At 44.2% G+C, this 22,951-nt stretch overlaps 1 protein-coding gene across 2 annotated transcripts in view; it reads right to left on the bottom strand.

Annotated features, from left to right (window-relative positions):
- The window catches only part of PHAF1 (phagosome assembly factor 1), a 35,173-nt gene extending 12,504 nt beyond the window's left edge, over nucleotides 1–22,669 (bottom strand). Inside the window, exons 1-8 of one of the 2 annotated variants that reach the window (XM_050713236.1) lie at nucleotides 22,608–22,669; nucleotides 22,201–22,308; nucleotides 17,439–17,521; nucleotides 13,764–13,847; nucleotides 9,355–9,398; nucleotides 8,992–9,071; nucleotides 4,276–4,370; nucleotides 1,690–1,787 (exon numbers count right to left, since the gene is read on the bottom strand). In XM_050713236.1, the coding sequence (XP_050569193.1) occupies nucleotides 1,690–1,787; nucleotides 4,276–4,370; nucleotides 8,992–9,071; nucleotides 9,355–9,398; nucleotides 13,764–13,847; nucleotides 17,439–17,521; nucleotides 22,201–22,264 (548 nt within the window). In that variant the 5' untranslated portion in view covers nucleotides 22,265–22,308; nucleotides 22,608–22,669. The other variant, XM_050713237.1, reaches the window with a different exon arrangement.
- Between the last annotated feature and the right edge of the window lie 282 nt (nucleotides 22,670–22,951).

Genomic DNA, 22,951 nt, shown 5'->3' with positions numbered 1-22,951 from the left:
CAATCGCACAAAGATGCATATAAGACTCCATCTTCAAACTTTCCATTAGCGAGCTGATGAGGGTTCACTGGAATGGAGCACATTAATTTTGACAAAACGGTATTTATCTCAGACTGAAGACTACAAGTTATATTAAACACAAGGATCAGAAATCCTGGAGAAAGAACTACTACCAGGCAGGATTCAAATACAGGACCTTTACATTTGATGGAAAAAAAAACACTAAGTTTCAAAGACTTCAGAAATTACAGAAACTATATCTAGCCTTTGGAGAGCCCCCCCAAAGATGTGTCATTTCAGACTTTTCTCAGGAAAACAGAAGTTCCCTAGTGTTTTGTTTTTTAAAGATACCTATTGCTTGAAGTAGGCACGTGACCCAAACGTGGCAGAAGCCCCTTCACCACAATGGTCTCACTGCACTTGGCAAGGTACTTCACAGCCCAGAACGCGAAAGCAGCTTGTGCAGATAACCCTAAATAATCATGTTGCTTTACTGGGACAGTTCTCTTTTTAATCCAATTACAATAACATTTGAGAAAACTGTCACAGCAACAAGCGAGGTATTTTCAGTCGAACAGCTGCTTGTTTTGTGCACTAGTTTGACATGACTTTCTCCTCTACATGAATGAATGACCTGGCCAGAAGGCAGGCTTGGAGCTCACACACCAGCGCCCCAAGACAGTCAGCGCTTGCACGAAAGCCCAGCATGGCACAGATGAGCACAGACAACAGTTTTCTGAAGTGCACTTCTGTCTCATTAGGAGACGCTGTCTGTGTAAATAAGGTTCCCTCCCTCCTTAGCAGTCGTCTGCTGATGTGCTAACCTCCTCTTGCCTTTAAATCACAACCATCTCTCCAAAATGTACCACCGTAACACTTCAGGTATTGTAAACTCTTCCTTTTGGTTTATAAAGAGTCCTTGAGTAAGAAACCCCAGGAACAATGTTTTTAGAGAGAGCAAAACATCAAATACTGTATCATAAATTAACTGTACCATAAATTACTGCTTAGAAGGAGGCAGAATGCAATGCCTTCAAAATACTGTGTTCAAATGCAGACACTCCGTTAATGCATTAAGGCATGAAGGTTAATCCCCTCAGAACAGTAAGCTCAGTCAGGTAGTGGCACAGATATAGAATATATGACAAAGACATAAAACATACAGCAGATTTTACATATGCCTTCAGTCTGAAGACACAGTTTATTTTTATATAGCAAGAGAGTTTAACCCGTGGCAGGACCCTGCCATGACATACCCCATACCAATACACTACAAAACAACTCACCACCTACCACACAGGTTTGATTTGTCTAGGGATAGGTCATAAGCATGCAAACAAAACACAGAGCAAGAATAATCTAGCCTCATCTCTTTCTGGATTCGCTGTATTTCCTCCTTCGCCTCATGAATTGATTTTCAGTTCAGCTCAGTTAGCCTATAGTAGCTGAGCCAAGCCGGTATTACAACACCAAAAATCAAACCAGCACTCGATTACAAGGCTGGAGGACAATCCCTGTGGAAATTAGAAATACACTGGTATCTAAAGGCATTCTGCACGCTACAGAATTCACAAAAGACCCAAACTGAACTAAGGATGTAATTACATTTAGCATTTGCAAAACCCTAGCTAAATGAGGAAGAAAGAGCACACTGTAAATGACCCAAACGTCGTGAGCAGCTGTACGTACTTGGTGTCCTGCAGGCTGTTCCCGTTGTAGATGTACATCCGTTTCACAGTCGCACCGTGCGGAATTTGCAGAGACGCCAGACCATGGGCAAAGTTAGGCTGTGGATACAGAAAATGATTCTTGTTGCGTGACGCATTAGATAAAATTCAGGTCAAATATTACCTTGGAACTACGGTATACGCTTACCAACTCAGGTAAGTCTCTAGCCAAAGACACGGGGGTTAAAAAAATAAAAGATTCAACCTTCTACAACTCAGTGTTAGTTGACATCACACTACTTCTGGATTCCTAAATTGGGGTGAAACGCTCGCTACATTTATCCACCAAGAGATGGCACTAGTTTGTCAATTAGCCATCTGTGTACTGACAATTTAAGGCTTTCTTGGTTTTATCACTGGCAGCTAGCAATAGAAAAGTATTTGTACTGTTAGGCTGTATTTAAGTTCTGAGAAATAAGCTCTTACAGGTAGAACTTGTTTTTTCTCTTCCACTGCGTTAATTTCATCCTTTTAACACTTTTACTGGTTTGCAAAATGCTTTGACCTGATGAACACTCATTCTTTACATAGCTTTTCCACTCTCCTTATCACCCCATTCTTATATGCACCGTTTTGATAGGGATTTAGAGTGCTCTCATCAAATAGAAAGAGTCCCCAAGAAGTCAGATTCATGCTGCCAGTGCAGAACAAACTGATTTTGTCCCAAGAGACAACAAAAATAACATGCATGAGATGCAAACCATTATCCTGGTCAATTTTAGCAGGACATCACGTAAGGATAATGTAAAAATCTATTCCTAGAGAAAAAAATAACCCAGAGGAATGAGTTTCACTGCTGTAGGTATTTAGAAGGGAACCTCCAACACCTATCAGATCTAGAGATGCTCTGAATTCGATCCTCTGAATTTGCTCTGAACGCAACCACCTCAAAGCGCACTAACAGCTTTCTAAAGTAGCTGACTGCTAGATACATGGCTCATTTCTTAACAGAAACAGTGAGCAGGCTTTCCATCATCTCCTTACCTGCAGATTGTTACTAATTATATCAAAACCCCAAGGTTTTCTCCAGATTTTTTCTTTTACGTAGGCAAAGACTATGCTGCTTTGACTAGTTTTGCATTCCTACATGACTCTCTCTAAACTTGAAAGATTTTTACATCTGCAATTCTCATTTCACTCTTTATTCAGCCTGTCCTAACTGTCGTCTCTGAAGAGCTCTACACATGGTCTTCCCTGTGGACTATTTTATACTACCCTGTTTTCAAACCTATTCTATCCAACTATTTCTGTTTTTAATCTTGAGAATTTTGTTTTTCACTGTGTGAACAACATTTTTACTAACCACATTTAAATGACTAGATAAATAATTTTCTCCAATATTTTAACAGGTAGAAAGAACTGGATCATCCCCAAGCACCACAACACATCCCCCTCAAAGCATATTTGTACCATGCTTTCTGTAACCGTCCTTCATTATTTTCTTAGTCAATTGAAGCACCTACCACATCAAGACGCAGAGATGCAATGGCTAGAATTGATTCTAGTAACTTTTTTATACATCTTTCCAAATCTTTGATATAACAACTGACTGTCTTCGCAGCTCAGCCATTTCACTCAGAGATGCCCTTGCAAGTCTTGAGTGAAAAGCTTCTACTTGGTTGGGATGTTCGTTCTTTTTGGTTTATCACTAGGTTTCAGCTTACCTTCTAGCATTTCTGAACCCAACTGACCTTTGCTACTGCTAAATGGTAACTTTCCCTAAACACCTCCCTGCTCTCTAGTATGCTGAAACAATTTCTAAAGCACCAGGCTGTGACATAAAAACACATGCCATCATGTTGCTTGATTTCCCCCCACTTGGTTTTGACTGTTTATGTTCCTTTTTATTACTAGTACCATACTGCAAGCATTCTTTTTGAACTGATGACCATAGGTAATACAACAAATTGTTTACAGCCTCATACAAAACAAGTTATATGCACATTTTCATTAGTACAGGTGGAAATCACAGAAGACCTGTACTTGTTTCCACTATAGACAGTGATTTGCAAAGATTTCAGAGAGCACAGTAGCACATTCAATCATTCAGTAACTCATCCAAACATTTGGTGAACATGCAAACAGGCATTACAAATAAAGCTCGTTCACTTGGCTTTCTAAAAGCACTCGTACTGAAGGACACTTAAGATGAAGATAGATTTTATGAACTCTACCCTAGTTTTGTTGCATAATCACTTTGATGAGATTCAAAAATATCTGATAAAAGAACAGCCCTCGATTAGATTGCTTAATATTTATGTATTTGCATAGAGAGTGCTCGTATTTTTAGAAGGCTCCTTTCAACAACAGAATTGCTAGTCCCAGTGCATGATGCAAGCAAAACCTCTAAGCATATGCCTCCTGCTAAAAGAAGGAAAACGTTTAACTTCAAAATGATCACACAGCATGAATAAGAGCACAACTAAGGAGTTAAATTCCTTCCAAATTACTGGCTTCTTTTGCTCACAGGCTAGACACGCTGTAGGTGATATTTTGCAAGTAGCGTAGAGGCAAAAAGACTACCCATTAACCAAGAAGGATTGCTGACCTCGTACTTCGGAGTTTCAGTCCAGGAGTCTAACTGAAAAGAAAACGATAGTCCTCTGAAATTGAGGTGAAAGAGCTGCTCAGCTGAATTATACACTAAAAAGGAAAAAGAAAGGAAAACCAGAGTTACGAAAATAAACACAAAACTCCCCAGTTCAGATTTAACAGCGCTTTCATCAGGTCAATGAATTTACCAGATCTCAACATGTGGGAGGAACACAGTTACACAGGACAATAGTTGGTTTGCTTTTAATCTGCTGCAGTAGAAACACAGCTATAAGAACCTTAAATTCATTAAAATAAGAGCTGCCTATGTAAGCCTGTGGGCATTAACACGTCTCTAACAATTCAGTTATACAGTGCAACACAGTCATACCTTAACATCCCTAAAACAGTTTAAGCAGCTAAACAACTCTTTCTTGTGGTGTGAAACACTTGTACAACACTGACCAAGAGGTCTTTCAGACAGATGTGCCCAGAACATTGAGAAATTCAGGATTTCACATCACTGGGAAGCAAGGTGCTGGGGGGGGAGCTCACAGGTGCCTGTCCCACAGGGAGCTCCAGGTCCCGTGCCCCAGTTCAGCTAGCTGTCTTCCCCAGTAAGACAGCACTGGGAGGAAGTGCTTCTGACACACAGGTTCTAGGCCATTTACAACGATAATTAAAAATAGCATCATCAGAAACACCTGTCAATAGGCCAGCTTTTACAGAGAACAGTAATAAATTAGAACGCACAGGCTCCCGGCTGTCATCACATCATGAGATGTCCCAATTTACTGCAATAAATTGCTCAACATCATCTATAAACAGCAAAGAAAGTCACTCCAGTGTTTACTTTAAGACGACATACTGGCTTGTGAGACTGGAAAACTGAGAGACGATCCCAGGGGACTGGGAGCTTGGGAACAGATTTGGGATTGATGCTACCAAACTTCAACCTGTCCCTGGTAGCTGCTGGGAGGGACACAGTGCTCCTCTGACACACGAGCTGGTTCACTTGCAAAACCATTTGAAAACACCAGAGGCAAGAAAAAAAAAAAAAAAAAAAAAAAAAAGAGAAACACTCCAAGAGAAGCTCCTTTCTTCCACTTTACCAAAGGAAATTACAAAGGAAATTGGTTCACTATTCTTCCCCCCCCCCTTTTTTTTTCCACATTTTAAGAAAACCTTTTTTTTTTCACATTTAAGAAGACACAGCAGTTCATCATTTACAGAGAAAATTCATTCCACTGTGGCTCTTTTATTATTATTTTTAAACAAAGTGGCTTTTAAATGTTCAGCTTCAGAGACATGTCACAAGATATCTGGATGATGCCAGACTGCCCAGACAGAAACATAATGGTTAGGCAATAGGCATTAAGCTTTCAAAAGTCATCATTTGCCTTTTCTGCAGAATGTGCTGGTTAAGAGCATTTTCCCCTGCCTGCCACTCCCATCAGAACATGTGGGGAGAGGGAAATGTTTTGATCTGCAGGAAAATTACACAAATCTCTCATGTGATAAATTATGATGCATCTTTTCCAAAGCCCACAGCCAGCTGGAGAAGCGTTTTTCCCCTAGTCATGCCAAGTGTGATATCTGATTATACAAATCGCATCAGTTCCCATCCCCTGCAATGTTTATTGATGCTTAGGTTTAAAGGGCAAGGAACTTTTTAATCCCTAAGATGTTCTCTAGTGTGTCCCTCAAGACCTTATGTCACAACTACCTATGTTGCTTTTTTGCTGGTGGTGGGTTTTTTGGATTTACTGCACAGGTCCCCCGCAGCCTAACTGTGCTAAAAATAGCTGACGGAAGCAAAAGGCCTGCTGCTTTGCTGCTGCACTCCAGGCAGTGAAGGGGAGGGAGTTTGCCTTCCAGGAAAGCAGCAGAGTGTGAGCAGCTGGGAAAAGTTTCCGTGGAGCTGGATGGGACAAACAACAGCTATCAGCAAGCCTGAGGATCAGAGACAGTCCCGATAAAAGCAGAGGCAGATCCCACAGCCAAGTCCCACTCGTGTCAAGCACAAGGCTCTTCTGGCACCCCAGGAGAGCCCAGGCAACCTCTGAAGTCTTAGTGAGTTTTACAGAGCTGGAAATCGGGACCCTCCCCTGCTCCTTGCGAGGCCGCAGCAGCAGGAGGGAAGGATGTTTTCTTTCTCCTCATGACTTCGGCTCAATCCCACAACCCTTACCCACGCTAAACAGCGCTCGGGCGAGGAGCCGCCTCCACGAGGACGCAGAACAGGATGTGATTTCAACAGAGCCACTGGCAAGAGCAACTGCTCCCCAGCAGGAGCTCAGGTCAGAAGACCACGGAAGGAAGATGGAAAAGTGAAATAAAATCTTGGCTTTGACAGAGCTATTGACCTCCAGAGTGCTCTTATTTCAACCAGCTCCATGGCAAAGACACTGCAACTTTTCATACTAACATTATCCAAAAGGTAACGAAGGCGGTTACAATTTTTCTGATTTTTTTTTTTTTTAAACCACTGATTTGGCAAAACCAAAACTGCTCACTAAAGGTTTCAACACAAAACTGTTGCTAACCTTTTGAAATATGTTTTGAAACCATCACTGTGTCCTGTGGCAGGAAAGTTCTGCTGCAACCACTTGGGTTTTAAGTGAAAGACGACATTTTGTTATGAAATTCTAGTGGATGTTAATGCACAGAGATAAACAGTGAAATACTTTCAAAGTTAAAGGGCCTGAATTGCTTTTTTGGGGGATGATGAACACATTTGAGGGGAGTAACAGTACAAAGAAGAGGAGAGAGATGACTATGCCATAAAGACTGACATTTTGTATTCGTGTCACATTAAGATGGGGATAAGTTTCTCTTCCCACCTTTCCCCAAACCAACTCAAGTTTTTTTGGGGCATCAAAACACCATCATCATCCTTCCCACATGCTAAAAACTATTGTTTGTTTTGGTTTGCTTCTCTTATGTTTTAGAAAACAGAGGAAAAAATTTACCAAAAATTCATGCTACGTGATACAGTTCAAACACTGTTCACTGTCAGACTACTTACTATAGAGCACTTACTCCAGCTAAGTAGGTTGTTAATAAAATACTGAATTTTCAGAGAGACACTGAATAAGCCTTTGCACTAGCGAAATGGTACTTGAGGCCAACAGCTTAAACACGCTTTCATAGGTACATGTCTCCAGACGAAGACCACCATCTGATAAAGTATGCATGTAAGTTTTCTTAATCGAATGACAGGTGTACAAGATCTGACAAACTCTAAAGTAGGATGCATGATGCCAAACTACATTTTTAAGTGCTTATATACCATTTTAATGCAGGAATAAAATGTATTATTCCTATCATAAACAATGCTTACAGCTGGGGTAAGCTGTAGCGTTTTTTTAAGGTTCTTAATATCACAATTTTGCAAGCGCTTTCTCCTCTAAATATTTGCAAATAAATCATTGACAGCTTATAATTTTAATTTGTTCTCTGACAAAGAAAAGGAGCCGCTTTTACCCTGCCTCAACTCAACCTAAGTTCTCGTACACACTACCTCTGTAATAGCTGACCGTAGCTCTCAGAGTTCCTGCCCAAGAGGAAATGCTAAGATCACAACTGAAGTGAAATTTAAAAAGGCTGACTCTGGTCCTTGGAGTATTATGCCCTGCAGTCTTCCAAACTTCATTTATCTCAATCTGATATTCAACTACTACAGCAGGCTTTTATGCAACGATATTACTTGAGCCACATGACTCTCCACAGTTAAACCCTGTTCTGTGATGTGCAAGAACTGCCTACAGAGAACAGGCACGGACTGGCTATGCAGCCGCCATCAATCAGAAGGAATGCCAGCCTATTTGGGGTCACCTCGGCTACTGCAAATAGACCCAGTTAAGCTAAAAATAAGAAAAGATGCTCTAAAAAGGGTATCTAAGCTACATGGAGTTAATCTTTCTTGTTATGCCAGTTTGACTCCATTTCTTGAAGGATCCTGAGCAGTTTAATTACAAATATCCTCTTCTTCAGAGTTTCACCGTTTATTTTCATCACCTAACAAAGCCCTAAAACAAACTCTCAATTTTCACACGTGAACAGGGAGCTTAAAGAAAGCACTTTTCCTGCTACAGAGGTGGTGAAAAGCCAAATATCTCCGCAAGAGCCACTGTAGGTTCAAGTCAGGTTAACCAAACTTGTCCTGCTTCTGGTCACGCTGAACCTAGGCTGGCTGCAAACCTCCCCAGTGCTCCCAGTAACAGGAAAGAGGTGCAGGGAGATGCAAACCAGTTACACACGGGCTCAGACTTGATCCCAGCCTAGGAGGAATATCACCATGTTCTCAGAGCACAGAGCCTGAGCAAGCAGCCCTGGCCAGCTCTGCGTCTGTATGTTCATGGTATACTTAATCCCTAAGGCCACTTGAGAGCAGACCACACGTAAGAATGTGTAAAAACACCGGCACCACAGCTCTGAGTTCTCTGGTACTGGCAGTTCAAGAGAAATCATTAGTGGTATCTGAGAGCAGCCTTGTGTGCCAACGACTCTCTGCCTCACTATTCCACTTAAATACATTGTACGTTGAATTGTGACTCATTTTGTATGATAACCCAGCGACACGAACATGACTGCTGTGGAACACAGCTTCAAGTCATTTGGCAACTGAAGTCTCCACACATTTCTCCAGGCAGACTTACAGGCAAGACTTTATAGGAAGAGGTCTGTCGATGCAGGTGTACTTCTCATTCTCAGAAATGTTTTGGCTTACCTCCTGGATGCGTTGCTCCAAATGACTGATCAATTTGTTCTATGGTGGGAGCAATTGCCTGAGAGTTAAAATGGACACCACTGAAAAAGAAAACAAAACGCATCTGCCTTAAGAGTACGAAATGGATGCTCTAAGTGTTTACTAATGGTAATACCACGTTTAAATGGGAGGAAGGCTTCAAGACTGAAGGAAAAGATTAAGCTGGTAATTTAACTTTCTTGAACACAGCACTTGGTTATCTACACTTTGACAGTTATTTTATTTTCCTAAAAAGAACGATTGAAAAATAAATTTAGGATGAAAAAGGGAGGGAAACTAGTCACTGTAATTAAAAATAGATCATAGAAGTTTTAAATCGCTTACCAGTATTTTAACTTCACCTTAGTCAAGTCATAAACTTCAATCACCTGAAACAGAAAACAGAAACATTACTGTGCTTGCAAATTGTAACGGGGCAAATAGGCAAGACTAGCTAACAACTCTGCTAGGATCAATCACACTGACAGAGACAAAACTCCAAAACCTGATTTAGCAACTGCACATCTGAAACAAGTCCTGAAGAACAACTACAGGCTCAGTGCAGTCCGTCTGGACCCTGCGCCGATCAGTGTTGATTTGCAGACAGTTTTTTCACTAGCATAGCAGCATCTTGCTTTCTGCACAGATTTCTCTTAGGCAAGATCAAAGGTGAGTGAATTAGGGGGATCCTCGAATTCGGGGATTCTATAAGGAATACCAAGCAGTAGGCCATTCTTTGGGTTACTCTTATTAACCCGAAGAATACCTGTACCTGGTAGTAAGTGCTTGTGCTGACTGCACTGTTTCAACTTTCCCACTCCTTTTCTTTAGGGAACAATGAACCCAGCAAAGCCAAGTGGTCACATTCCATTTCAACACTAGGCAGAGAGATACCCAGCAATCTCCTCAAGCATGGCAAAAAATCCAGAGAGCAGTCCATAAGCAACCAAAGACCCAATACCTACTTCTGATCTTTATTAAATATTTTACACTCTATTGAATATGCCAGAGTGCTCCCCTGGAGACAGTAGCAGGAATGTCAATAGTAGATATGGATCTTAGGTTCTGAACACATTAGTGCAAACTTGCATCCGAGATTGATTTCACGGGATTTTTATGTGACTGTTACTGAGTCCTGAGGCTAGACTGGGCTTTAGGCAGATGATTTTTAGTGAGTAATCACCGTCAAGCACAAGCTCCTTCCACCCTACATCTGTGTTCCTGAGTCAGCAGGAACAGGAGAAGAGGTGGAGAACATCATAATTGCTGTAAAGAAAAGGTAGAGAGATTTTTATTGCTTTGGAAGGATGCACTCTTCAGCTAGACATGAAGCAGAATTCCCCAGGGAGCTTGCTACCAAGCAGGGCTAAAAATATCACCAGCTAGGAAGAAAGTCTTGGTTCTGGGAAATGCCTGGCAAATACCCCCCCACACCCCGTCACCCCCAGGGGGAAAAAAAAAAAAAAAAAAAAAATACTATTCACAATGCCCAAACCACTGTATAACAATAAATAACAAAAATCCACATTTAGTGGTATGCTGTTCACTCAAAAAGTTGGAAGAATTCTCCGAAGCATTCCTAGCTTGCTCAGAAAGCCCACATGTTTCAGGATACAAGCAACAAGTACAGCACAAAGCGAGTAACATTAACACTCTGGCAAAGCCAACTTAAAGAAGAGCAAGCTAATTTTTCTTCTTAATAAATACACTTTGAATTATGCTTCTTGGAAAAAAATGGTTATCCAGTATTTCAAGTCAAATGCAGTTTGACATGTCCAGATGTCCCTTTACTGAGCAGTTTGTTAAAAACAGACTTTTATGAAAAATTAGGCATGATTTTACTCTTTTTTTTTTTCTTCCCCTGCCGCTACAAAAGGTTTCTGGAAATAGAGAAAGCCGCCCCACAGACAGATCTAGCTTTGCAGAAGCTATTGGAAGGCACCGGGCACTCCCCAGAAGTTCAGCTGAACCACGCTGCCGTGGTGGAACACAAGTCAAAAAGCAATGAGAGAAAACAGTCAATGAGTACGAGTATATTGCTCAAACAAGGCCCCCCTTGAGAGGAGGGCACTGACAGAAGCCAGCAGGCACCAATTTGCCATCAGCCTCTTCCCCCAATTCAGACAGAAGATCTATTCGTGTCAACATTTCTTTTTGCTAACCACAAAGGAAGAAACAAGCAAAACTCAGCAAGATGTAAATATAGTCAAAAGAGCTTGTAAAAGCCATGAAAGGCACACGGACTGAAGAAACACGGCGACAGGCCACAGCACTAGAGTTAGATTTTAAGCTCAGCAGCTGTTCTGACAGGAAGATTAACATGATTCTTTCTGTGTGCAGAGGAACAAACACTGGGAAGACCAAGGACTGTTCAGTGATAGGGTTTCTACACAACCATAAGGCAGTTGTCTTAGCTGAGTCCAAGCTGGTGTATTGTCACACTCACTGCTTGTGAATTATTTCTGATAAGACTCCTAGAGACATCCAGGTGTTTGCCAACCAGCAAAAAAGGAACAACGTTGGATAACCAACCTTTTTCTCCCCCTGAAGAGGGGCCTGAACAAGAGATGCTGTTGACATTCACAGTAGAAGAATGCCTTCAGAACCTGGTCTAGGATTTACTTTTTCACAACAGCTCACAACTCCTGTAGGAATGCCTCCTGCATTGCTTTGGCTCCTGAAGGTGAGCAGAGACAATGCACAGACCTTCTGACACTCCCTGAAGGAGGAGAGGGAGCTCTTGAGGAACACTGGCTTCACTTCTTTACCACCAAATTCTTTGTGTCTGTCAAGGCTTTCAGTTTTAGAAGCTTATTTCAACCTCTCACAACCAAATCCAGCAGCAAGGCTGTACTTAAAACAACGCACAGAGCAAAGCAAGAAAAAAGACTCCTGATTTTTCCAGTTTTGCTGCTGCTGTCGAGCAACACTGAAAACAGTCTGCCATCTCAAAAATAGGCTGCACTTATTCTACACCTACACCACTCTTAAACAAGCTCACTTCTGAGGTGATCCCACAGCATTTCTTCTACAAAGCTTCCAGGCCAGTTTCACAAGCAGCATGCATAGCACCGTAAGCATTCACACAGCTTTACTCTCCATAGATAAACATGAAAAAGACAGACAGTGCTAGACCACTAAACAACTACACGATGGGGAGAAAGACAAGACAAAAACCTCTTGCATGTTTCCTAGAACGCTGGGTGTTGAAGTGACAGCAAAGCCAGCCCCCTCAAAAATCTCTTGGCAATGAAGAGCCATGGCATACACTAGCTTTACCTGAAAACATCACAGGATCGTGATATTCAAATAAGTGGAAGGGAGCAAGCTATGCACTTTAAGTCACGTCAGTTTTGAGTTCAGACTCCTCATTATTTTGGAAAGATTTCCTACAAGTACAGCTTACGCTGATAAAGATCTATCTGACAAAGAATCTGTAAGATACCTTAAAAACTGTGAAATCAAATATGCAATCTGAGTAACTGGAAGTTCCAACCTTAACAAAAAAGAAAATCATGCTATTACAGGAATGAATTTACAAACATACTTCTGTAAGGCAAATACAAACTGAAATCTGGCACACTGCTACATCCCAACAGAGCTTTTTGCGATGAAGAAATACCAGACTGACATTTTGGAGAGTGACATTCTGCTGCTGGTTTTACTGGAGGTGTGAGGAAAGGGAACAGGGCTCCACCTAACGCTGTTCCAAAGCTGGGCAGTAGGGATGTGAGCACCATATTCCTAAAGGGTAAGTGTTGATTTTTTTAGCTGTACATTTAACAGCACATTTCTGCTTTCAAACGTCAAATAGCTTGGCAGCGAGAGCGCTGCACTCTCACACAATTACCCCCCATCTGTCCCTGGGCACGGAGCAGGTTATGCACACCACGTGGGAACCCTGCTCGATGCAGCTGGTTGTTTGCCAAAAGTCTGAATTTTTGACCATCACGCTAAGAAGTCACTTTTTAAACGCTGCAGTTAGGAAAGCTTTTTAAAATTTCCTACTGATTTGGGTTCTGAAGGCTCACAGCAACTCATTTCACATCGCTTTCAAAACAGATTTTTGGAGAACATAAATGCCATGGGAGGTTAGCAACCAGCCTGCCCTTTATTTTGCATCTTAACTACACAGAGCATCCTAGAGGGGCACAGCAACACCCAGCCACCTAAAAGCACTGATGTAGAATTGCTGGGCTGAGGACTCTGATCACAGAGATAAATAACCCAGAACAAACTGAAGCCAGTACAGGAGGCTGCTCACAACAGGCCAGAATTTGGCTTGCTGAGAGAAATGAGGCACTCACAGCCACACAATCGTTCTGTGCATGTAACAACTGAAAACTAAGAATAAGAAGTTTACTCTGAAAAACAAAATGGCAGCACAAACAAAGGAACGACTTGGAAAAAAAACGCTATCTGGTTTGCATTAACTCATGATCTGATTTCAAATCTCAGGCTTAACTACAGTAATGGCCTTTCCTGGCTTTTGCTGCAACTTGAGACCCAATGGACAAGTGAGATCACGCTGGGCTGTTGTCTTCTTGCAGTCCCCGGTAGAACGTCGTCTTAATCCTATAAACCAAGATTTAACCCACAAACCAAAACATGCAGTTCGTTATCACACAATAGCACTAAATATGGCGCATTAAAGGTGTAAAAGGGCCACATACTTATTTACACTACTTTAAGTGTCAATATATCCTAGGGTTTTGTTCTGCACTGCTTTCTTTACAGGAAGGATGCTTTATTACCTTAAGTCTCTGATTGAAAGCATCAAACAGCAGTTTGATTCCATCCTGAGTCAGGTTAAGGATGAGGTCATGGCTAAGAGGTGACTGTAAAACAAAAAAAAAGCTGTTAGGCTTTGTATTTTAAGGCTTCTTTGTTAAGATACATATCATTGCATAAAACGCCTCAGAAAACAACTGTTGGTTCAATAAGCATAACACAAATACATTTGGCCAAACCTCTCAATCCCTTGTCTTACAAGAAATAGGATCTGCACCTTGCGAGAGCTCCCAAAAGGGCAGCTGCCTGTTACTTTAAGTTGGGGAAAAACGAAAAACTTGGAAGTTAACATTCCAAGTTTAGCATCACACAGAGACATCAGGCAGGGAGAAGCTGCGGCAGCCTTGGCACACAAAATAACAGCCCGTCTCACAAAGCCTCGCATCAGAACTATGAAAATACTTGAGAGAACGACGGTGAGAGGGCTCTCCACTTCAGAAACCAGGAGCGTCACAGTCTTTTTCAGGCCTGAAAAGAAAGGCTTCAGACTCTCATGTTGTGAATTTTGGTTTCCTTAGTTACTGTGAATCATAATAACTCAAGGCTTAATTTGCAGTCTGCTGGAGTCAATAGGAGACATTCCACTGGCTTCATGGTGTCTGGATAGGCTCTGCGCCACCTCCGTCTGCTGCGAAGCTCTGGAAGCTGCTCGCTCCTGAGCTGGTCCAAGCCATGCACACAGAGTCAGTTGGTCCCCGTTTAGCTATCTGATCGTCTACCATATAAAACACCTGCTTCAAAAAGCTCTGCCCTCCACAACTGCCTCTGAGGAGGAGGAAAGAGACTAAATGACAGGCAGGTGACAGCACTCCTGCCCCAGAACTGCACCAAGCGATTACTTAGCAGAAAATCAAACCAGAACGGGACATCTCGAGCACATTCAGGCTTCTAGTGTAAGCAGCCACATGGCACAGCCTTTTTTATGAATTAAGCATAAGCTATCTTAAAGCTGCTACTCCCTTGCTCTTCTGGGAGGAGGTCTGTGTTTTGACTATCAGAATTCTAATTTTCATCCCTAATTTCCTCTTCGGTCTCATGTCAGCACTGTCACCTAGCCTGGATACCTTTCATACATTCTCATGTGCCTCTCCCACCCCTTCCAGATGGGGAAGTAACCAGATCCTAGATGTCACATTGCTAGGTCCAAAGGAGCCAGAGAGCTTCCAATCTCACGCAGTGCAGATTTCCCATTCCCCTTGGTCCCTCCAGCAGCTTTCCCTGAAGCAGCTTCAGTTGCCTTGCACAGTGGCACCAATACTTCACTACTGCTGGCAAACCTTTTTATGATACAGCCTAGAATTGAAGCAGCATGGCTTCATATAGCCATGAACCTGAGAAAGAAGGTCTAATGTCGATTCTGACTTTTTTTTTTTTAAATCCCTCATAAAACTAATTTAGAAAGGCTACAGATATAGCAACAAACAAAACAAGTGCAGGATTACATTTAAAATAAACCAACATGGCTTTTCTGATATTGGATGTGCTCTGTGTATCTCACTGGTTCCTAAGCACAATTTTTATAAGGTTATTCCAAAACTAATAAGAGCATTACAAGTACTTTTGAGTGGATGAGAAAAAAAAAATACATCCGAGGAAGAGCTTGATAATTATTTTAGACAATAGCTTCTATTCTACACTGGCATATCTTCTTTCTTAAGAAAAGAGAAGTTTCAAGGGCACAAATTTAGTTCACGTGACTTTTGATGTACAAAACAAACCCTCAGGTACGAAGGGAGATGTCAGGAAGCTATGGGAAAGGCCTTCCTAGAGGAAACAGGTCAAACGCGCAGTCACACTCCTAACACACGAGAAGCTGCAGGAAAAACCCTCATCACTACACAACCCCCCCAACACAAACCCAGAGGAAGAGGTTGGGGAAAAGGCAGTTAAGCACCCCACTTAAACCGACCAAAAAGGAGTTAAAATTCTTTAGTCACAGAAAAGTGTTCATCGAGATGTTTTTGGCACCGTTTGGGCATCCCATTTGTGTCAAGTTAAAAGGAGAGCTGCGGACAGATCTAATTGCATTTAATTGTCATATAAATTTTTGAAAGGAAATGCTTGCTGCTGGAGTTCCAGGATCAGAAATTAGATGCCACAACTTGAAGTAACATTTGATCACTGCACTCAAAGACTTTATTTCAGAGAGGAAAGAGATGAAGGCTGTTCAGGTATAGCTTAGGCAGATAAAAGCCGTGCTAGGTGAAGTTTGTTTAAAGCTCTGAACCTCCTAAGCACTGCCCCAGCAGGTCTTGGTGCCCAGCTGCAGAAGAAGTGCACGATGTGCTGCACAAGGGCAAGGGGACAGCCACTCAGCTGCATGTCTGGAATGACAGGTGGAAAAAACTGCACCAATATCAGGCACTGGCTCCAAAAAATATACGGATATTAAAAAACGATTACGGTTTGGGGAGCAAAACCTATAAAAAACCTGTAGATACAGTGAAAATTTGGTATATATGGTCAAGCACAACACAGCTTTTGGACATAAAATACCTATGAGACGTGCAAGCCCACCACGCTTTCTAGCACAGGGCTGCTGATCTGATTCTACAAAACTGAGAGGAAAGGGAATCTCGTCGTTTAGTTAAACAAACCTCAAAATAATTCTGGAATGCACTGTAGGAAGAAAAAACAAAAAACCTTCACAGCATACAAAAAAACAAGGAATGCATTCGCTGCCAAATGGATGCCCCCATGCCTTATATACGAGGAGCTAAGTTTTCAATGTGCAAAGTAAATATTCTGTCAGCATGAAAGCCAGAAATCTCCATAATCTGAAACAAAAAAGGATAACTCATCTAATTACATCAGATATGTATCCAGCAGCAAACCACCAGAGCTGAGCTTGCTCCTTAGTCATTCAGTGCTCGCTGCAAAAGCATGAGGCCCCAATCAGTACTCCTGATATAAAATGAACTGTTGGCAGCCTTTGCCTTTTCCCTGATGCAGAGATCTACAGCACATGCATAAAATCTCCTGATTAATGCGCATTTCACACAACACACATCTGGAGAGCCACAAATCTCCGCAGCCCCCATCTCCTCTCCCCTTACACTTTCTTCAAAGCAAAGGTGGGCATACAAAACTGTTTTTTTTTTTTTTTTGGTCTAGCAGAACGGTTTCACCTCCAGCCCCCTTTTCGATGGAAGTCAAGCATATTAGGAACTAATGACTATTTAATTATGAACAACAATTAAAACATCTTGCTGGTTTAAATGACCACATTCCCTTTCTGCAGGCAGAACTGCAGATCCAGAGAAGCATGGAGGCATTTTCAGTGGCTTCATCACACCCAAACCAAACATGAGAGTGAAAAGTAATGAGTGGTTGGGTACTTTTAAGTGCTGCCACACTAGATGACAATGGAAAAAAAAAAAGACTAGAATTATCCAGCAGAACATTTCCTTTGATAAAGTAAAACCAAAACTGCTCTACCACCACATCTACAAAGTGGTATCTGTTAAATTTTGGCACTGCGTTGAGGTTAAGCTTGATTTGAAGCTGTTATAAGATCGAACAGTTCAGCAATGCATGGAATATGCAGGTTGACATGACACGGTATCAGTACGCCCCATTATGCCCTAATTCTGAGGCACAAAGAGGTAAGAGATGTGGGCAGCCCACTCACTACTCACCTGCTCACTGTAGAGAACCTGGACATTCTTGATAATGCGACAGTGTTTCTGAAGAATTGCTACAGCCTGAGCCAAGGGCATTCCTGTAAGTAAAAACAGAGGATTTCTCCAGCTCAGAGACGGGGTAACAGCATTTTTGGACAGAAAAGTTGCAGATTAGATAAAAAGTCATCGTCAGCAAACAGTACATTACAACATCCAGGTATGCAATCGACAAACAAGCCTACCTGACTCACGGTATCGGCACAAACCTGTTTTCTGGAATAGAAAAGTCATTATTTACCCACCAGCTTGTCAGGCACAAAAGAAAGAAGAGTACCTCGAGCCACAAAATTAAACAGCAAAGGTTAGGCGGACGAGAGAACATATCTTTCTACAAACCACGTAGAAAATTCTCAGCTTTGACAATCCAGTGAGTGACACAGCAGCCTGGACTGAGCTCCACAAGAGCTGATGGGTGTTCCTGGGAGCAGCCTGCAGGCTCCTGGCTGCGTTTTAGCACACATCCTTCAGTAAGCTTGACAAGCTACCGTGTAGCTGTATGAGGAAGACTGAAAACACTGAAAGAAAACTGAACCGTGGAAGAAGAAAACACTGGAATATTCGCAGCTACTGGTGAAGCCACAGGAGTGCCGAGGAAGGGACTTTATCTCCTTAGTTTACAGTTCCTTCAACACGCACCATTCCCTAACAAAGCAGGCAGCAGATCTGACAAAGAAAATACAGTTAAACACACTACACCTGGTTCAGCCACAGTAACCAATGTCACCATTCACACCGACACCATTTCCAGGGCTATTTTTACAGTGCCTCTCTCTACAGCAATAAATTTTGGAAGTGCAGCAGGACACCTGAACCTGCAGCAGGCGCGATGGCTCCGCACGGTGCCACCTCCCCCTGCACCGCGCTTCGAACCTTAGCTGTCCTTCCAAACGAAACACCATCGGGTCCCAGGATTCTCGTTAAAAATGCCACATTTGAGCATGAACTCATCATTTTGAGGTTTTATTCCTTCCTAATTCCTGCAAGTCAATTGTGATTTAGTTATCTGACACTTTATTCGCACCCCTTGCCCCTTTCTTCTCTACTTCTGATTCTTAAGCTTTAAGAAAATTGCCTCAAATAGAAAAATTGACCACAGGACCCGCACTTATATTTAGGTAACAGCTCAGGTATTTCGATTTAGAGATACCAGCTACGTCGTTTAAGCAGTCTGTGCATGGTGTTACAAAGTACTTGTTAGCCATTATCTACTAAAAAAAGAAAACTCTCTCTTCAAATAGAAATCACACACCCCTAGCTCACCACTGGTACTGCTTTAATGCAACACCAGCATAAGACGAGAACAATTTTTTTCCTACGTAGCACTAAGCTACATGCCTGTTGCTTGTACACTGCAGCTTTTCTGCAATTACAAAAATCTAATTTTGCAAAACAGAGTTTTACAGATGAGAACTACCACGGTTTGGTTTGTAAATACCATACAGAAATGGTTTTGGTAAAGTTTTTTCCAATAGCATGGGCTAACGTGAAAGGCAATTTTGTGACTGGAAGTTTTACACGAGAAAATGACAAATTCAAGAAGAACACTGATTATTTTAATACCGGCAACAAAATTTAAACGCACAGAGGGACACAACAAAGCAGCACTGTTTCCTATTATCCAGGAAATAGCAGTTGCCTTGTAGTCTAGGCAGCTGAATCCTGGAGTGTGTTTGGAGAAGCCAGTTATGTACTAGATAATATTTTCAAAATGGAACAGAAACATAAGGAACAGCAAGAAGCTAAGATCAAAGAAGCTCCTGCAAGAGCCACGCATCTCTTAACCCAGAAGAAGCTACCATCCCCCAAAAAGCAAAAAGCCCATTTTCAAAGTCCGGGTTTCGGGAGACAAGCAGGGGTATGACCATTAAACCTCCTGAAAAAGAAATGCCCAAGGCTCAGCAAAGCCGGCGAGCAAGCTGAAGGAAGCTGGACGCTGATGGCAAGTGCCAGGGGTTGGTAAGGTGTCATTAAAACACGCGGGGAGAAGAAGCGAACACGAGGTAGAGGGGGGTTTGGAGCCTGGTGTAAACTGATGCAATCCTGGGGCCGTGAGTGTGCAAACAGACAGCTCATGTGACTCTTACTCACAGCTTTCTCACGCTGGAAGCAAATGGGCAAGGGCTTATTTCAGGCAGTTTTCGCTAACTGGGAAGCAAGTGGGTTCTGCCATGCAACTGCTCAGCAAAGCTACGAACAGGAATTGAAGTTCTCCGGGAGCAGTCCCAGAACCTGAACTGCACACGGAGGAGCCAGTACCCTCCCTTCGCCTCCCTTAGCAGAGAGGCGAGGAGGGAGCGAAGAAACTAGGCTGTTTTTCTCCACCCTTCTCACACACAGACACGCAAACACCGTTTTTCCTCCCCAGCCTGCAGCCATTGCAGTCAAAGAGGAAAACAAAGAATTCTTTTTCCCCGCTCACCAGTGTGGAACTGGGAAGCTCGCAGGGCTTCCAGCGCATGGGACAGGCAACCAAAGCAAGCCACGGCAAATAAAGCACACAAAGCTCGGCGCTAGGACTCTCCTGGCACAGACTTTCCCCTTCTCTAAACGCTGGGTGGGGACACAAGATACTCCTCGCAGGTGCACTGCTTGCCAACAGCATGGCTTGAAGGTGGGCAGCCCTCCGACTCTGGGGCTTCAAGGGGCAGGGAGAGGAGGAGCGAATACAGATGGTAAAAAGATGACCAGAAAATGCAAAAGTCAGCAAGTCATAATGCCCAAACAAAGGGAAGTGAATCTTTGTAGGCAAAGAAAGTCTAGAAAGCAAGAGAAATAGAAGTGTGCCTGAGAAATTATATGTCTAACACTAATAACACAGCTATAGGCACTGCAAAATCAGTATTTAATTGTTCTCTTTTAAAAAGGCAGGAATGTGGCCTGAGAGGAGCAGCGACCCAGGTACCAAACTGAACACAAAACTCAGCCTCACTCAAATTTTTTAGCACTCTGCTCACACAGTGAGTCAATGCTGGAGCCAGAAACAGCATCCAAAAACTCACGTAGAAAATTTTCCTGGCATTTCCCCTCTGTCATCTCCGCTGTGGGTACAAGAGTGGAAGCCAGAGGCAGCGGCAGGTCAGGAGGGCTGCCATGAGTGCTGCTAAGAGCGGCTCTAAACAAACACTGAGTGGAAGGAACACCACGGGCAGCAAGAAGCCCGCTTACACAAACGCTTCCAGCCTCGGTACCGCTCGCACAGCCTGGCCAGAGGTATCAGAGACAGCTCTCAGACAGGAGCACTCGCGCAGGACAAAGTGTCTCAATGCCTAGTCAGCCTCCTGCTCCGCACCAGCAGGTCGTGCTAATTATATATGAGACGCATCACGTGGTGGCTATGTTTACTCCAAGAATTACAGCCGGGTTTCCTCCCTCTCACATCTATGTGTGTGTACACACAGACGGAGACACAGCATGTAATTTTAGCCATGGGATTGTGTTAACGGGCTTCTTTGAGGGCGCTTGGGAAAATGAAAACAATCTTTTAAAAAAAAAAAAAACTAGGAGAATTGGGGAGGAGGAGTCAGCAGCGTATCTTCACGAGCACTGCCAGGGGATATAATTTGAGATCACATTTATTTTCAGGTAACACAGACACTAAGGGATCGCAGAAGGTCATGCAGAGCAGAGAGAACACGGGAACACGTCAGTGGTATGAGGAGATCAACGAGGTTTCAGAAGGGTGGGACCGAGGTACTGCTATAATTAGCCCCCAAAACCATTCTAACGCTCCCTAACCACCACGCTCGGAGCCCGCAGAGGCACAAACAGCCCTTTGTGTCCCATGGGTTTCCCATCAGCAGCTCCACACCACAGCACCGCTCCCTTGGCGTAACCGAAATTCATGGAAGCTGTGTGCTGCTCTTTTAAGCCTGTCCCCCTGCTGTCACAGGTGACAACAGCAGCAGAAGCAGTGTTGTAACTCAAGTTCTGGCCGACACTCAGAGCCCTGTTTACCTCAGCCAAACTACTGTTACCGCTAACAAACACCAGCAACAAAGATGGAGAGTTCTGACAAAAAGAGCCCCATGGTGGCACCTCAAACAACCCCTTGAAAAACACAACAGCTGCAGTGTTTTCTGAGAACTTCAGGGACTACCACAGTTCGCCCGAAGGCACGAGTCACCTGAGGACGCTCCAGCTCTGTGCCTAAGTGCCTCGGGCTAGCACCAGCCAAATTTGTATCGGCTGGGGGAAATTCTCCCTCCTCACTGCAGCACGGGGAGGATCGGCTGGTGGACAAGAGCCTCGCAGATGAAAAATAAGAGCTGCTGCAAGGGAAAATACTTATTATCTAACCCTGAGAAAGTCTCTCAAAAGTTTGCCTTCCCTGCTCCGATGTCACAACCCAGCAACGACATAAAGAAATTGTGAAACCCAGCTCATATTTAGGGTCTGGAGGGAGGCACAGCACTTAGGCTGAGCATTCCCACAGTGCTGCTATCACCTGGCAGGTGACACTCAGCCCGCAGCCGGCACATCCCTGCCTTCTTTTTGGGGCCCGGGTTAGCCTGGTCCAAGGAGAGCAAGACAAAAGACGGTGAGGGGCTGGAGGAAAGCCTGGCAGCTGGTAAACAAAGCAGGGGGCGGCGTGCGGAGCTGTGAGGTGCCCCACAGCAGCTCAGGGGGTCAATTAATCCAAGAGAGAAAGGTGAGGTGCTGGTTTTAGCCGGGGACAGACGGAGGGGGGGGGCAGGGTGAAGCCCCGGGGGGCACTTACCGAGGGTGAACTCCCATTGCTCGTTGCCCAGGGAGCGCTCGGGCACCACCTCCAGGTCCAGCATTGGCGCGGAGGCCCCGGCTCACGGGCAGCGGCGGCGCCGGACCCCTGCGGGGAGGCGAGGAAGGGAAAAAAGGTGGTGAGAGAAAGCTGGAAACCCCCTCGGAGCCCTCAGGACCCCCCGACCCCCTCAGGGCCCCTCAGCCCCAGCGCTATCACCATAGCAACCGCCCCCACCCCTCCAAAAAAAACCAACCTCCCCCCCTCCCTCTACGCCCCCCCGGGGCTGTAGGGAGCCGCCCGGTCCCACAGCACCGGGGGTGGGCGGAGGATGAACGGGGGGGGGGGGGGGGGGGGGGGGGGGGGGTAAAGGCCGCCCCCCCCCGCGCCGCGGGGCCGCCGCTCACCTCACTTGCGGCTGCTGAAAAAGCGCCGGGCGGCGGCCGTCAGGCGAGGCCGCGCCGGGGGAGGGGCCCGAGGGGAGGGGAGGGATAGAGGGGGAGGGGCTAAAAGGAGCCCCGCCCCTTCGCTGAGAGGAGGGGGGAGGCGGGGGGGGAGAGGGGGGGCGCGGGTGGACGCAGGTTCGAGACCCGCCTCGGCGCGGCCTGGTGGGGAGGGGACACAGGGATAGGGGACACTGGGAGATAGAGGACATGGAGGGGAGGGGACATGGGGGTAGGGGACGTGGAGGGGAGGGGACACGGAGGGGAGGGGACACAGAGAGCAGGAGACACAGAGACCGGGAGACAGA

This window comes from Cygnus atratus, chromosome 12 (assembly GCF_013377495.2).
Source record: "Cygnus atratus isolate AKBS03 ecotype Queensland, Australia chromosome 12, CAtr_DNAZoo_HiC_assembly, whole genome shotgun sequence".
Classification (NCBI taxonomy): domain Eukaryota; kingdom Metazoa; phylum Chordata; class Aves; order Anseriformes; family Anatidae; genus Cygnus; species Cygnus atratus.
Note: the sequence above shows the minus strand (reverse complement) of the source record. Positions and strands in the feature narration are given on the sequence as shown.